Below are 15,953 nucleotides of genomic sequence, written 5' to 3'. Positions count from 1 at the left end.
ATTCATCACTGGTAAAACCCAATCAGCAGCCTTGGGTGTTTACATCATCGTTTCCAATGCTCTCAGTTTTTGAGCCTCCAGACTACAACGCAACCTCAGAGTTTTCAAACTAAAAACTGCTTCTCTCCTACTCTCTGTGTTCACATACACAGTATTTTAATGCAGCCAAATTCTCAATAAAGTGTGTGGACACCACGTAAACATAGCAAAAGTAATGCGTTTTAAAACTAAAATGTAATGGTGTGGCCTTAGGCTGTGCTCAGACATACATTAGCACAGCTCCCTCATTCTTTTCAATGACGCCCCTGCACTGGCACAGCAGGGGTGCCGACACTAAAGGCTCCAATAACAAAATGCAGGATCAACTGTCAGAAAAGTGAAGATTCAGATCAACCTTTCCTCTTGCTGTGTTTGCCAGTCAAATTTGTGCAAATGCATTTTTTCCGGTTAGTTTTTCTAATGTGAACGGCATATTTGTTCTGTTTATCTTGTAACTGTACAGACAGAGGATAGAGATTGTTGAAGTGATACTCCAAACTGGACTCAGAGATTTGGATTTCTGTTTGCACAATTAAAGGCTGTGAATTAGTCCTTTTTTCCTGTGGAAGATGCATGGAGATCTGTCTCTATTGGAATTCATCATCTCACTGGTACCTGAAACAAGCATGCCCCCATCAACGCAGCTCATTGTGTATGTGGCTGTGTTTTTTTTTTTTTTTAATGCAGAGCTGTTTTCATTCTGAACCCCTGGTAAAATTTCTGCTGAGTCTCTCCTGCTCTTTGTAATTACTAATGATGTGTTTTAATACAGTTAAACTCATCATTTAGTTATCATTCACATAAATTTCCATCTCTGTTATCAGACAAATAAATTAACATAAAATAGCAATCACAAGCTGATTAAATTACGAACTCTCAACAAGACAAACAGTAATTCCTGCGCTGCTGCACTGAGATGTTGATCAAAACACTTTTCTAAGACTGCGAAGTTGTCTGACATAATAAACATCAATACAGGTTAATAACAACACTAGGCAGGGGTTTCTGTGTGTTTTGTTTTGTACTTCTATACAATAGCAGTACTATTTTCAGATTTTGAATCCTAAATCTGATTCCACATGCTACATTGTCCAGAAAAAAACACACACGCACTTTTCCGAGCCGCAGCAACACACTATTCAGATGCTTGTGGCCGTGCCAGCTGATGGCTTGAACTCCCCGCTGTCAGTGAACTACTTGCTGTTTCTTCCTCAGCCAGTGACGTGATGTATTTAATTTCCTGTCCTTAGAGACCCACTGTCTCTCTCTCTCTCTCTGTCTCTCACTTTTACTCTTCTGCTCACTCTCTCAGACACACACATGCTCTCTAAAGTGTGTCTTGGTCAAGCAGGATGGAAAGAGCCATGAGACACGCTGGAAAGCAATTTGTGAGTTTTGAAGTCCCTCCTGCTTGGTATTGCTACTTTGCGGTTGTTGCTGCCTGACCTGACCCTGCATGACTGATCGTATCTGGGTGTTGGCAGTCAGTGGAGAAGCTGCCGTTTAACAGAAAGGGCACCATGTTTGGCTGCACTGGCCACGGTCCAGCGCTACATCAGCGAATGTCCGTGACTGAGTGAGTGAGTGAGTGATCAAGTTACACCATTAGCCGGCCGAATGTTGGCTGCTGTTCTTTCAAAATGACTGAGCGTGAACATTTATTGATTTGGCGTTTCTGTCATGTCATCAGTGGGTGTTTACAGCGCATCCAAAACAGTTTTCAACAGTTCTTACTATATTTAGTCAAATAGTGATTGGGGCTTTTAGTTACCTCAACTGCAGCAGGAAACAGGCTTTGTTTTGGGGCAGACTTACATTAGAGGCCGGTCTCTATTTCTGATTCCCTCTGTTTGCTATGTAAAAGTGGTCATATCAGTATTTTAGTACGATGCCTCGTTTTGAACTGCTCCTGTTTGCCCTGTTATTTCAACACTCTCTGTAATGGTTTCAAAATAAAAGCCCTCTAGTGTTTCAGCCTTTATTCCTTAACAGGGCTGTGTTGACGTGCTGCAGTAAGCGTATTGTCTCTCTTTTTTTGTTTTTGACGAGCCCAATGATGTGGCGACCCACCAGGATTCCTCCCGGTGCTCCTGATGGCCAGTCTGACTATGGAACAGTGTGTGGTGCAAACAACAATAAAATCAGCGCTATATGTCAGCGCTCGGGGTCATGTGACAGAAGCCTACTTACTTTTATGTTGACAGTATGTTGTGCTATTGCGTTTAGAGATCTCTTTCTATTAGATATTGTCATTTATAAATAAGTGTTTTGGCACGCCTGGCTGAGTGGCGCTATCCATGGTACTGAAAGGGTGGATTTAACTGTGGCATGTTAAATTAGCATTTTAAACCTTATGTTTTGTTGTGTATGATCACATCCCTCATTTTTTGGCATGAGGAAAGGAAATGGCACATGGTCAGTCTGGGAAGAAAATTCTTTCACAAATCGCCCCCTGCAAACACCCATACATGGCCCAGCCATATAGTTTATACCTAGTCTTGTTAATGATCACAAGTGGTTTCCTCACTCCATGTTGTTGAGGGAATGTGGTAGCAGTGTTAGCCTGAGGTTAATGGGTCTGGAGAGCTTATTAACAAGTTCTTCTTGCTCCTTTGCTATGTCTCTCTTTTACACACACTATTTACAATGCTTATTATCACTTCCTCTTACGTATGCAGTCAGACAGCTGGCTTAATCTGGCCTCTTGAATTCATCAGGTGTGAAGTCATGTCCACGTTGGTCCCAGTGCCCAGCGGGGTTTATTTCAGACATGTGCTCACAGCTTGAAACTAGTTCCAGATCCACAAACCCTCTGACAACTGTTCCCCGCATTTTCCGAATGATGTTCCAACATGTTCCCCTCACTGCTCCCCACCCCCATCCATCTTATTCTTTTCCTGCGTGCATGCGTATTTTTATAGACAAGAGGTCACCAGTAGTCAACTCTCTTTTCTTTCCCTCCCCCTGGCTGCTCCACTTATCTGCAGCCTATCCTGTTGTTTGCAGACTTACTATAGCTCAGCCTTTACTTTGCTTTTGTCTTTCTGCATAGTAGCTGCTTTTTGTCTTGAAGTCTCTGTTGGAGTTCAGGGGAGGCGGAGGTCGTCCATGTTTAGGCTCTGGCAGACATAAAGTAGAGGAGAGACGAAGTAAGGCCAATGCTGGACCAACCCTTAGATTCTTCAAGCACCACATCAGAGAGACAGGAGTTATTCAAAGACCCATAAAAAGGGAATGATAACGGAGAGAAGAAGAGAGAAGAGGACTGGTGCCTTCGGAGAAGTGAACTAGCTTTCAGGGTAATGAGCAATGTGTGAACTTGTTAACTAGGCTTATTCTCTTCGACCTTAATTTAAACTGAGGATTAGCCATCTCATCAAAGTTCTTGGTGAAAAGCCAAGGCTTGTTTTGCCTCGGGCAAACTCAAAAGAAGGATTGGGAAGGAAACTAGCTGCTCATTCCCTTGGAGAAAGCTTTTGCATATTTCCTTTGGCAAGGAACTTGAAGCGATTAAAAAGCTAATTTATTTGGACTGACTTCAAGAAAAGAAAAACACACCGCATTTACATTTATTACTGTAATGGATTTGGATCAGTTCTATAGCTGAAGCCAGAAGCATGCTGTTTATCTACCTGGATTCAGCTCATCAAAGGATCCAAGAATTTATTGATAATCTCCGTCTTCTCAGGCAATGGAGCTTCGTAAGAGAGTGAAGCTGAACAAGCTAGAAACTAATTTGGGCCTTTCACAAGATGATAGCAGTGACTTGATGTGGGGGGCAGCGAGATCAAATGCCGCGCAGGAGGAGGGCAGAGGGAACGTTTCTCTGCGTGCAGGATCAGGTACTTGTTCCGGGTCAGACATTCCATCCTGGTGGTCTTGGCGACGGCGTGTTTCCATGGCCGCAGGTTTGCTCCTGGCTGGGCTGCTGGCACTGACTCAGGCCTGGTGTGTTAACGCCATACACGAGAATCTGCTGTGGTTCTCTCAGCTCATGGTAGGAGTTATTTCCTGTATTATTGACACTGTTTTTATTTGAACCTTAAATTAACCGAGCACATCACACACAAGCTCTTTCTCGCTGTAGCTGAAATGGAAATAGTTTTTTTTATTAAACGGGAATTAATCATAAATCATATTCATTCTAGAATAAACCACATTTATTCATCTATGCCTACACTTTTGCAGAACTATTACATGAACCAAAGTGTTTAATGTCTGTTTTTTTGTCAAGCAGACATCCATCTAGACATGTCAATTGTCAGTGCCTCGTGATCTGGGATGTTGAGTAATTGCAGGGTTGGTTGTTTGATCCCCAGCTTCTTCTTGTCCTGCTCACATGTCACAGTGTCCTTGAGCAAGACACTAAACCCCAAATTTCTGCTGAAAGGCTGGCCCAGTGCCTTTTATTGAGTTGAGTGTGTGTTGAAGGATGAATGAGTGGCAAATGTTAAGTGCATTGTCTGCTCAGTTAGAAAAGTGCTATTTGCAGCAGACAGCAGGAGTAACAACAGAGGGTAAGGTATAAACAAAGATCCTAATAGCAACAGTGCTCCTGGATTTGAGAACCACTGGTTTATTGACTAATGTTAGTTAAACAAACCCTAACTACAGGGATATCTGCTGATGGTGCATTCTGACATTTTTATTGGAGAACTTAATCTCCAGCCACATTAAGAGCCATCCTTTATGTTATCAGTGACACCTGTGTCCTTCCTGAAATGTCTGCTGGGAAAAAGGCCCGTGGAATGAAAAAGTAGTGGCCTATCCATTGCATGGACAGTTCCACAATGCAATCCATCACATTTTGCACAGATGGTTTATACATTTACAGATGTGCAACAATCTAACTCTCTGATCATGCACATTCAAGATAAGTTTCCAAAATCACAATTTACTGCTCACTCAAACTACTGACTCTCTGTTATATATGGTTGTGGCTGAGTGATCGAGTGAGTGAATTCAGACACAACTTATATTTATGAGTTTATGATATACATAAACATGGATTTAACAGCTGGCAGATGTGATAGTTCTGCCATCAACACACGTGAAAAAGCCAAACATGATGTAGTAGCATCTTAAAGTTTCAACTTAACTTATGCTTCTTTATCGGGACTACTGTAGATGTGAAATCAGAAATGAAGTCCAGCAAGTCCAGAAGTTGTGACGTTAAGTGTGTTTGGCTATAACTGTGTCTGCACCACCCACACACTTTATTGTTCCCATAAGTGTAGATATAGATGAAAAACGGGGTTTGGCTCTGGGACCAAGGGTTAGGGAGAAATCTGATCATTGGTGGTAGAGGTATTTTGGTGAAGAAAGAGCACTGGAGTCCAGGATGTCTTATACTGAGGATGTTTATTTAAGCTTGATTGAGGAGAAAGGAGGAATCATCAATACAGACTTCTGTGCATGATCTCATCTCAATTCTGAAGCAGGGACCCCTGTGGTCAGCCTTTATGCACTTTGAAAGGTTACTATAGGTAGCATACAATCCATATTCGGTCAAATATGGAAAGAAGATGGAGAGGAGGGATGTGTAAATAAACTATTGGTCCATTAACAGTAAACAAGGAAACATGATTTACACACACCCAGGTGCTGATCTCAGAACACCAAGCCACTTGTTACTGACCATCCAAGGTCTTCTGTTATCAATTGGGGTACCAGCAATATCAACAGAAAACAGCTGTGTCTGGAGGTTCACCTCCTGTAACATTTAACGCAGTAGCTGTGGCACTGACCTAGAGCCTCACCCTGACTTTTCACCCTGAGTCAGTCACTCACGGTGGACAAATAAGGAAATTCCCTCACACCAAGCAGCTGCCTTTTGCTAAGTCAGGTTAGGGAGCTGCTTCCTCTCTCATCCAGACAGCAGGAACAAGGCAGCAGACTGCTGCCACAGCTGTCATGTTTCAGTGTAGTGTGAAGGGCTTAATTGTTATATAACTTACTCTAAATATTAAACATCTGTAATTTTTACCTTTGGTCCACACATTGACACAAAGTCATCATTCCTACAATGTAGTGGGCCAAGAAATGTAGTAAATCAAATAACAGTTCTGAAATTCACCACAGTACTGTATGGATGATTTTGAAATGGTGATACTGTAGCTGGACTCCTTCATCTGCTCATTTTTCAAAGAGCTTTTGACGCACAACTGGCCAAAAGCCTACATACTATTAACAGACTAATATGACCAGTCCAAACATCAATCAAGTTAAGTGCAAGAGCTGTAAGGTTCTCATTTGTTACAAAGGAGCACTAAAAAAATAAAAAAAAACATCTGAAAAAAAAAAATTTGCATGCACCCTACACATGCACGGACCCTGACCTCAGGCCCAGATGGTCTAGGCTTAGCCCCAAACCTTGTCAGGTCCTAGAAATGCCCCTGGTATTTATGTGTTCAAATAGTATGAGAATGTAGGTGGAGCTATGCTGGGAGATTGCTGAAGTCACTAGATTTAGAGCGTGTTCATTTTCCAACCTAATGCAGGTGCTACAAAATGAATCGGAGTGTCAGGGAGAGTTAAGGACAAGTCTGTACACACTCAATCCCCTTGTCCTGGGAAGATTTAAGTAAGTAATTAAGTAAGTTAAGTGAACACCTATGTGGCTGGACCATGTGGCTGTGGAGGATCCTTGGGCTCTTAACATTGTTTTCACTCTCAGTACTGTCTCAGTCTTGTTCCTGCATTTGTACATCTTGTACAGAGGTGTGTAAAATATTAGGACTGATGTCTGTCTCTCTATTATAAAACAGTAGTTTTATATTGTGCTCCTCAGGACTCAAACCCTGCTAGTTTTCACTCAATTAATCAGCAAATGGCTTAAACCAGATGTAACCATGTCACCCTGGTTCCTTCCACAAAAAGCCAATGGGATTTTTACATTTGCTTTTGGATTACCACAGGAAATGATAATAATAATTAACACGTTTCGTTCAGCAGGATTATCTTCACTGATCAACATCACTTTTATGATTTTCGAAACCTATATACAATCACCAGAAGTAAAAAGCTAATGTTTGGTTACAACAAACTACACCAAGGTCACATGACTTCAACGTCACCACCAGTAAACTTCAATTTGTAGTTTGATTTAGCTCTTACCTCGTCTACAAAAGCCTCTCCTCTAGTAATAGTTTACAAAAGCGTGAGTATAAACACAGTGAGGCTATAAAGGTGGACTGGTGAGTAAATCGGTGTATTTGGCATGATGACATAAGTCAAGTTCAAAAACTTCTGTAGTCCCATTCAACCACTTGTTAGCAACCGGCCTTTTTAAGAGACATACAAGCTTAAAGAAATCAGGACTGGGGTATTTACTGATAAATTTTATGTTGTAGAATAAAACATGAAAATGTCTTGAGCTTGTGTTAACCACAGACCTTATTTCAGTCATCTAACCATAAAACCATTAAAAAAAAACAAGAATCAGAGGTGCTAAAATGTTACCTAATTACCGTATTTTAGGGCTCATTCCTGTGGCACTCTTATCACTTTAGTAATTGACCACATCTGCTGTGAGGTGACTGGGTATGATGATCTGCAGGACACCAAGGACCGACATTAAATTGCCAGGCTAATAACATTCAGCCATCAGTTCCTCTTCATTTGGGGTAGGGGTGGGGCTACAGGCTACAAAGTGACATTTTGGGGAACATTTTACATGCAAATTCTATTTGAATGTCACTTCATGGTAGATTTTTGTATTTTCCAGCATAATGGCTTTGCTTGTAATGCAAATGGAAAAATGTAGGGGCTGTTCCTTTTTTAGTCATTTAGTCACCACATCAATGTTCTATCAATTTTGTGTCCATTAGTTGTTTTTCTAGGTCTTTTTTTTTATGGTCTTTTCGAAGGATGAGCGTTTTATCATACATGATAACTGGAAAAAGGAGCACATGAATGGCATCATAATAATACTCAGAAATATGATTTGGTTTTTAATAAGCCGATTTCAAGGTCCATGGGAATGACCGCATTCATCTGTGGAGGGACAATAATCCTGGAGAAACAATTTGACAGACTTTTAGTTAAATCACACAACCAAAAGAAATCTATCACTATAGTAAAACAATTTCTTTTTAGTTAGGCACAGCTGTAAAAACTATTAACAAACTGAATTTGATGTGAATATTCTGCAGCCTGTTGTCCACTGTTTGCTCTCTCTTTTTACCCCCCACTGGAACAGTAATCATGCATAGCAAGTCAGAAATCTCTTGGGAAGACATCCTACACACACACACACACACACACACACACACACACACACACACACACACACACACACACACACACACACACACACACACACTGTGTTACGTGTCTTATTGTTACTGTTGAGGATTATAAGTGTCTTAGCTGCTTTGTCTCTGTCCTCTGAGTTTCTGTCATATCTTGCCAAGATCTCTGTTTTCCATATTGACGAGAACAGAAGTTTCATATAACCAAATTCCCCTTTTTGCTTTCAGGAAGTGGAGCGGGAGATTTCCTTTCGGACAGAGTGTGGACTCTACTACTCTTACTACAAGCAAATGCTGCAGGCCCCCTCCATACAGGAAGGTATACACTATGTTACCTTCTTCCTACAGTAGTAACCTATCAGTATTTCTAAGGCCAAGAAACATATCACTAACTCATAATGTTATCTTGTCAGGTGACAGGTTTGAAAAAGTCCCATTCATGACCAACCCTGTTCAAGTAGCAATTGCTTACTGTGCGGAATGGATGCTATCAGGGTTTTGGCTAACGTTAGCATCTATGTCCTGCTCTTTATTTAATTTGGGGAGGTTAACATCCCGGAAAGCATTACGTTTGCCAGACATACATACTTGTTCGTCTTCATCCTAAAAGTCTTTTCTTTTATAACATTAATAGTCTGATTTTACATTGTCTAACATCTTACTTGCAATGCTATCTCCATGTCTCCTACATGGATAGTCAACTGATGAGGAAGCTGTCAGATTAAGCCTCAGTGTTTTTGAGTTTATTTAGCTTTCAAACATATTTACCTTGTACAGGATGAAATGAGTCAGCTGGCTAACATTAGCTTAATTAGGCAGCTAGCTACAGCTGATAAAGTCTGCCAATGACAGTCATTTTTTCCAGCTGGCAACATCGGCAGCCACCCGGAGAGGTAGATCAAATCAAGGACCAGTGTTACAAAAATGACGAAACTACATTTGTGCCACAGGAGAACTGAAACTTCGCAGGCATAGCAACAGTAACTAAGGCAAGCAGGGCTTACCAAACAGTCAAGTAGTAGACAATGGCTGTATAAAATCACATAATCTAGCATTTCACGGATGTTTTGAGAATTGTAATTTTGTGAAACTGCTGTAACTACATGCTGTAACATGGTCTAGTGATATTTCAAAATGACCAGTCTTCAGAAATGAACATTTTTATTGTATGGATGTCACTAGATGGATGTCTCTACCTACTCCTACAATGAGAATGAAACTTTTTTGCCTTCCATTTTCTATGCAGACCAAACAAATCACTGCACTTTCACTGCAGAAATTAGTTCAGTTATTTTGTTCCCATTATCATGTAAAATTCCTCTTCGGAAACATGCCTAATTTTAGACTACGGCAAATAAGTAAGATGTATGGTAATCAGTGGAGGAATTGGCTGACCTCCCTCTCTCTGTCTCACTCTGGTTCGCTTCTTTTCCTGTTGCACTTGAGGGACGGCAGAATGGCTTGACATGTGGAAACTACTGTAGGTTTAAGTGCTAAGTGTGAGGCAGGGAGGAGAGGGAAAGATGGAGTGATGATGTAATGGAGAAAATGAGGGAATAAATGATTGATGTGGGAAAGGAAAAAGAAAGGAAGCAAGGATGGAAGAAATAGGATAGAAGGATACATGATGGGAGAAATAAGAAGGATACAGAAGCAGGGATGAGAGGAAAGGTATAACAGACAGATGGGAAGGATAAAGGAGTTAAGATAGATAAGAGGAATCAAAGTGAGAGAGGAAAGAATGGCTCATAGAAGGAGGAAAGAAGAGGGATAAAGCAAAATTGACGGTTCAGAAGAATGAATGAATGAAGAAGACATGGAAATTAATGAATGAAGTGGATTGGTATGTGTGTATGTGTGTGTGTGTTTGGTTAATGTAATGTGTACTTTGTTTATCAAAAACTGTGCTGGTTTTTATGGTCTTACATGGATCAAGAACATAACAGGGATCAGGCTGACACATCCCAGCCTGCAGCAGAAACTCAGCTCTCTACTGCTTCTTTGGTGTCGCACTTTGTTTCAGTCAAATGAAATACATAGTAATGTTACACTGCTCCCAGCGCCCAATATGGAATACTGACACCAGTGTGTGTCACTACCAGTCTCTCTGCATGGCAGGATAATGCCATTGTGAAAGAATAATTTTGGTTTATTACAACTTAGGTCTATTTAAGTAGCTTTTGCCATCATATCTATAAAAATACCATTGAACTCACCAGAGTAATTGCTGAGAAAAGGGAAAAGAAGTCAGACAGGGCAAGAAGACAGGTTGTGAACAAAGTCCCAGGTTAACTTGAGACTATCTTGTGACAGGATCATTGCTACATTATTATTATTATTACTACATTATGAGAGCTTAGTACTTCACTTTGATCTCAAATACACACCTGTAAAGTTTCGTGACTGCATCTTGCTCAGTTGTGAAGTTGCCAAAATCTGTCAGACACCTGGCAAAGTATTACTGTGGTAGTTCCTGCTACAGTACAGCTATATTTTGCTTTGATGGCATGCACGCACGCACACACGAACGCAGTTTACAGTTTTACATGCTGCTTCAATTTTGACCTGCTGTACTTGGTGTAGTTGTATTTTTTTCTGTGCTGTGAGGGATTATTACCAACATTTCAAGTGTGTTCACTTTAAGTTTTACATGGTAAAATAATCTGGCTAAACTATTGACTTGTAGACAACGTATCTGTTGTCTGGCCGTTCAGATTGCTTTTTGTGTTGGACTTTTTGTTGCCATGTGTCCAGATTTCAGTAGTTACTTTTGTGAGTACAATGTTACAAAAAATAAAGTTGCAAAAACAAGACCCAAGTCATAATAAACCTGAATTAATCCTCTAAACCTAAAATAACAGATATATTTATTTACCACTTGGGAGCGGCAGAAACATAATAAATAATCACCTTTTAATCACCTAAAAAATTATCACCTTTTAAGTTGACATTGTGAACTTGTTTGCAAACAGTTGCCTACAGATATGCAGCAACATTTGCAGTTGTGTTTGTGCCAAATGTCAGTCCAATATCTACCTTCCTGTCAGCTTTGTTGTGCTCGTCATCAACTCCTGAGGAAAATATCTCGCTCTTGCTGCTAAATGCCACACTGTGTTCTCCAGCTCTGCTCTTTGGTGCTGGACAGGAACTGTACAGGGTTTTTTTTTTTTTTTTTTTTTTTTTATAGCTTTTTTGCACAGTTGCCTGCTATGTTTGAGAGTGGCCAAAATCAGTAAAATTACAAACCATCAAACCAAAACATCAACTGATGCTAAAAAAACTCCATAGAGCCAAGGAGAGCTGCAGAGTCGTGTGCTAATTATGATAAGATAAGATATTCCTTTATTAGTCCCACAGTGGGGAAATTTGCTGTGTTACAGCAGCAAAGTGACAGTACAAAGAAAGAAAAATTGCAAAATGACAATATCAAGTACTTAGAAAATATAATATAATATAATATAAAAACTCACTCAGGACTGTTGTGGAGAGATGCATGCAATGTAAGATGGATGCCATCTTGGACAATACCAACCATCCTCTCCACAACATTCTGGTGGGACAGAGAAGCAGCTACAGCTGCAGCAAACGTCTCATCTCACTGCGCTGCAGAACAGAGGGGTTCAGGAGATCCCTTTGCTCCCGCTGTCATCAGGCTGTACAACACCTCAGCCAAAGGATGCAGACTAATCTAATTATTATTGTTTATTTATTATTAACTGTTTTTTATTATTATCAACTATAACTATAAATAAATCTATCTATCTAATCTATATGTACAATTAAATATTTAAATATAACAAAAAACAAAAGAATAGCAGCAGAGAAGGGATATTGTACAGATGGTGTGTTAAATTATTGCGCATGGTGAATTGTCAGTCTTTGGTGTGTGTGGTCTACAGAGTGCAGTGTTTGTGTGTTTGTCAGTCAGTATTGGTCCATTGTTAATATGCAGTAGAAATATTGCTTACAGAGCTTTAAATGTTCTTTGGTAGTATTCCCTCATCTCTAGGATTTCCTGCAGGAAATTGTTTAGCGGAGGTAGGAAGAAAGCTGCTAATTTATTGTACCTAGGAGTACAAATAAAGTATCCTATAACCTAAACTACCTAGATCTTGACTGTGTTGATCTCTGTAAAAAGGTGCATCTCTAATGTTGCCATGTTTGCTCTGTTTAATACTTTAAGCCCTCTGTCACTGCCTCCCAAAGGTTAATGTTTTATTTGATTAAAATTAAATAAAATTATTAATTTTTATGCCTCAGTGCCGGAGGCATTATGTTTTTGGGCTGTCTGTCCCATTCTCCTAAATGCGATATCTCAGTAACACCTTGAGGGAATTTCTTCAAAATTGGTACAAGCGTTCACTTGGACTCAAGGATGAACTGATTAGAATTTGGTGGTTGAAGGTCAATGGTCACTGTGACTTTACAAACCATGTCTTTGGCCATTACTCTCATATTCAGACACACAAATAAACTAATCATGACACAATTTAACACAAATGTCTAATAGGATAAAATGATGAAGTGATGACATTTATCAACTTTACTGTGACATCATAATGTTCTGCTAAAACACTTTTTACCATTATTCAACAATGTGACTCAGGAAGGAGAGATTGTGACCACATTTCCTGCAACTTGGCTGGTTGGTGGAGGGATACAACCGCAAAGTGGTAATTTAGTTATGATGTTAGTGGAGGTTGCCCACATCTCCCACAAAATACTGCAGGAAACCCTGAAATATTTTGATGTTGTATTTATCTTCAGTTACTGGTGTGTTTTTTTTTTTTTTTTCTTTTTCTTTTTTGAGAAAAAGCAGCACAACACAGCGGATGTTTTTTAAATTCAGCAAAGGAAGTGATGTTTGAGGGCTTTCAAGGTTGAATGCACCAATGGGCTCAGACATCCATTGTGTTTTCAGCAATTAAGGAATTAGATTCAAGCAGAACAATCTGGGTTTAGTGCTCAACAGAAATTTCAAACAGTGTTATTGTTCTTTAATAGCACCGCATGAGAAACATTCATAGCCTTTCCTCCTTGGTTGTCACAAACCAGTAATAATTGCTATCAGTCTATGTTGCAGTGACATTTTGAAGTGTGCATGTTTATTTATATATATATATATATATATCATATACTATGTGTGTGTGTGTGTGTGTGTGTGTGTGTGTCTGTGTGTGTGTGTGTGTGTTCTAGGGCTCTCAGATTTGATCCATGACAACTTGACAGAATCCAAGAGGACCATTAATCTCCTGCAGCGAATGAATATCTACCAAGAGGTCTTTCTCAGTGTTCTCTACAGATTGTTGCCCATACAGGTAACACATCACCCATCTGTCAGCTTTTTTACAATAGGCTTGTAAAACACAAAAGATTAGAGTAAGACTGCCATTACAACAACATATTTGACTGTATCTGGCTTTTTCTGTCATGTTGGTCCATAAAATAAAGCTTTCTCATTTAGTAAAAAATGTAAAAAATAATATCATGCTTCAGTATTTTTGAAAAATATTGTTTTTCTGTCATTCTCCTTCTCCTCCTCCTTCTTCTTCCTCTCATTGTTATTATCAACCACCCAAGTTACTATGAACGATAGTCGTATTTGGAGACTGTCAGGCATTTGAGGTGCTTTGGCATTTTGGTCTTTTAGCTGACATGGTTTGGCTCACTTGCACTCGTCACTCTAGAGGAAAAGGTTTCTGTACTGGCATATCAATTAACTGAGAAACAGCTACTTAGCTTCATCAGTGATCTCACTGTGTGACAAGAATGTCATAAAGTGAAATATCAGACCAAACTTTGAAAATGCCACAGTGTTCCAGAGTGCCCAAGTCCGTCGCTGTCATTGTACTCAACTTTCTGTGTGTTCATTTTCACGGCCTAATGAACCAATGGTTTCTGTGTGTGTGTGTGTGTGTGTGTGTGTGTGTGTGTGTCGTCCAGTCGTATCTGGAGCCAGTGTATTTCTACATTTACACTGTGTTCTCGCTCCAAGCGGTGTATGTGATCGCTCTGTACCTCACAGCATGGCTCCTGTCTGGTTCCTGGCTGGCTGGCGTGCTCACTGGGGTCTGGTACATTCTCAACAGGTGGGTAAATGTGCGCTCATCATGTGTCTGTGAATTAGACGTTGAAATGGGGAGAGGGTTACGTCCCTATCAGACTTGCTCTTGACTCTGTAAATGTTGAGGCAAATTTACATGTCAGCACAAGATGAAGGTTTCTGCTTTGTTATTTTAGAGCTCGCATCCAGGTCAGTCACTCTCACAGCTTGATAAACTATACATTGTTTGAAATCACAAAATGTCACAGTTCTATCTGTGGAAACCATATTTTGTGTCATTTTTTTGCATTTTACATTTCACTAGTTTTTACTCAGTTCCTCATATGAATGTTTTGAACTTTTAATTTTTTTTTTTTTTTTACGTGTTATCGAGCTTGCTTTGCCATTTCTTTGTTATATATTTACTTCAGTATTTGTCATTAAGGATCAAGCCTTCCTTCAATACTTCCATTGTATGATTTTTCTGTCCACTGTTTAAATCTCTGGTCATATTGAGCTCAGTTTAAAGTTACTGTTATATGCTACCAGTTGTAATATATTTATGTGTCTGTATCACTTTTCAAGTTTTTATACTGTGTATTGGAGCAGTGAGGTCAAATTATATTATGGTTTCTTATACAGAAGGAAAAAAATATGTTTAATGAATCACTTCAGCAATGGAATTCTGTGAATGAGTCAGTTTTAATAGATGCTCTTTTTAAGTTAGATGTGAATATTTTTGAAGATGTTTTTTCACTAAGGATTCTTTTCCCTCATGGTTCAGAGGAAAGGAAAATAAATCGCCCTAAACAGCGCATCCCCTCTGAATGATGAAAATCCAGCAAAGTGCCAAATTAAGTGAAGCAGCATCATGTGAGCAGAATATGAATTTAGTGAGAGCCAAAACCTAACTTAGATGTGTTGCCCATCTTTTTACTGTAGCAGCTTGGACACAGTAAATGACACAACTGATGAGAAACTTTGCTGGATTCTTAATGATTTGATGCAGTTTTGTGTGGACAGGGTTAAAGAGTTTCATGCGGTTAATGACACTGCCTTCAGTTACATTTTAAATTCAATCAATCTGATTGATGACTGAATTTAAATATGGCTGAGTGCTTGGGACTATTACCAAAATCAAATCAAAGTTTATTTATGAAGCACATTTAAAAGAACCAGAGTTGACCAAGTGCTGTACAATAAAAACAAACAAATAATGCTAACAGTCAAAGCAAGGAGAAACAAAAGCATGGAGATGGCATTTGAGATGACTTAAGTATCTCAAGAGACAGACAGGGAACAGTTTGAAATAAAAACGCAGAGTTGAAAAGTCAAAAGTAGAACCTTGGGGACACTCAAAAGCCAGAGAAAAAAAATTCTAGAACCATCATGATTAGTATTAGTGGAGTAAAAGAGTGGGAAATTTGTTGTTATGATAAATGGGTTAAGGACTATTGTACACAGGGCAGCACTGTCAACCCTCTTCTAAGGAAAGCAGCCGAGGTTTGTCCAAAAAATTGCTAGATTTGTTGCTAGGTTCTTTTTTGGAAAAAAAAAAAAGTATCTAAATCTAGCAACAAATACATTAAGTTGGCAACACTATACAGGCTGTGAACGTC

At 39.5% G+C, this 15,953-nt stretch overlaps 1 protein-coding gene across 1 annotated transcript in view; it reads left to right on the top strand.

The window, feature by feature from the left end:
* The window catches only part of dpy19l3 (dpy-19 like C-mannosyltransferase 3), a 68,284-nt gene that overhangs the window by 5,441 nt on the left and 46,890 nt on the right, over nt 1–15,953 (top strand). The window contains exons 4-6 of the mRNA XM_022742417.1: nt 8,520–8,610; nt 13,488–13,609; nt 14,235–14,380. Coding sequence (XP_022598138.1) covers nt 8,520–8,610; nt 13,488–13,609; nt 14,235–14,380 — 359 coding nt within the window. The remainder of the gene's footprint in view (nt 1–8,519; nt 8,611–13,487; nt 13,610–14,234; nt 14,381–15,953) is intronic.

The sequence above is a fragment of the Seriola dumerili genome, unplaced genomic scaffold, assembly GCF_002260705.1.
Source record: "Seriola dumerili isolate Sdu_G_001 unplaced genomic scaffold, Sdu_1.0 BDQW01000003.1, whole genome shotgun sequence".
NCBI classification, from domain to species: domain Eukaryota; kingdom Metazoa; phylum Chordata; class Actinopteri; order Carangiformes; family Carangidae; genus Seriola; species Seriola dumerili.
Note: the sequence above shows the minus strand (reverse complement) of the source record. Positions and strands in the feature narration are given on the sequence as shown.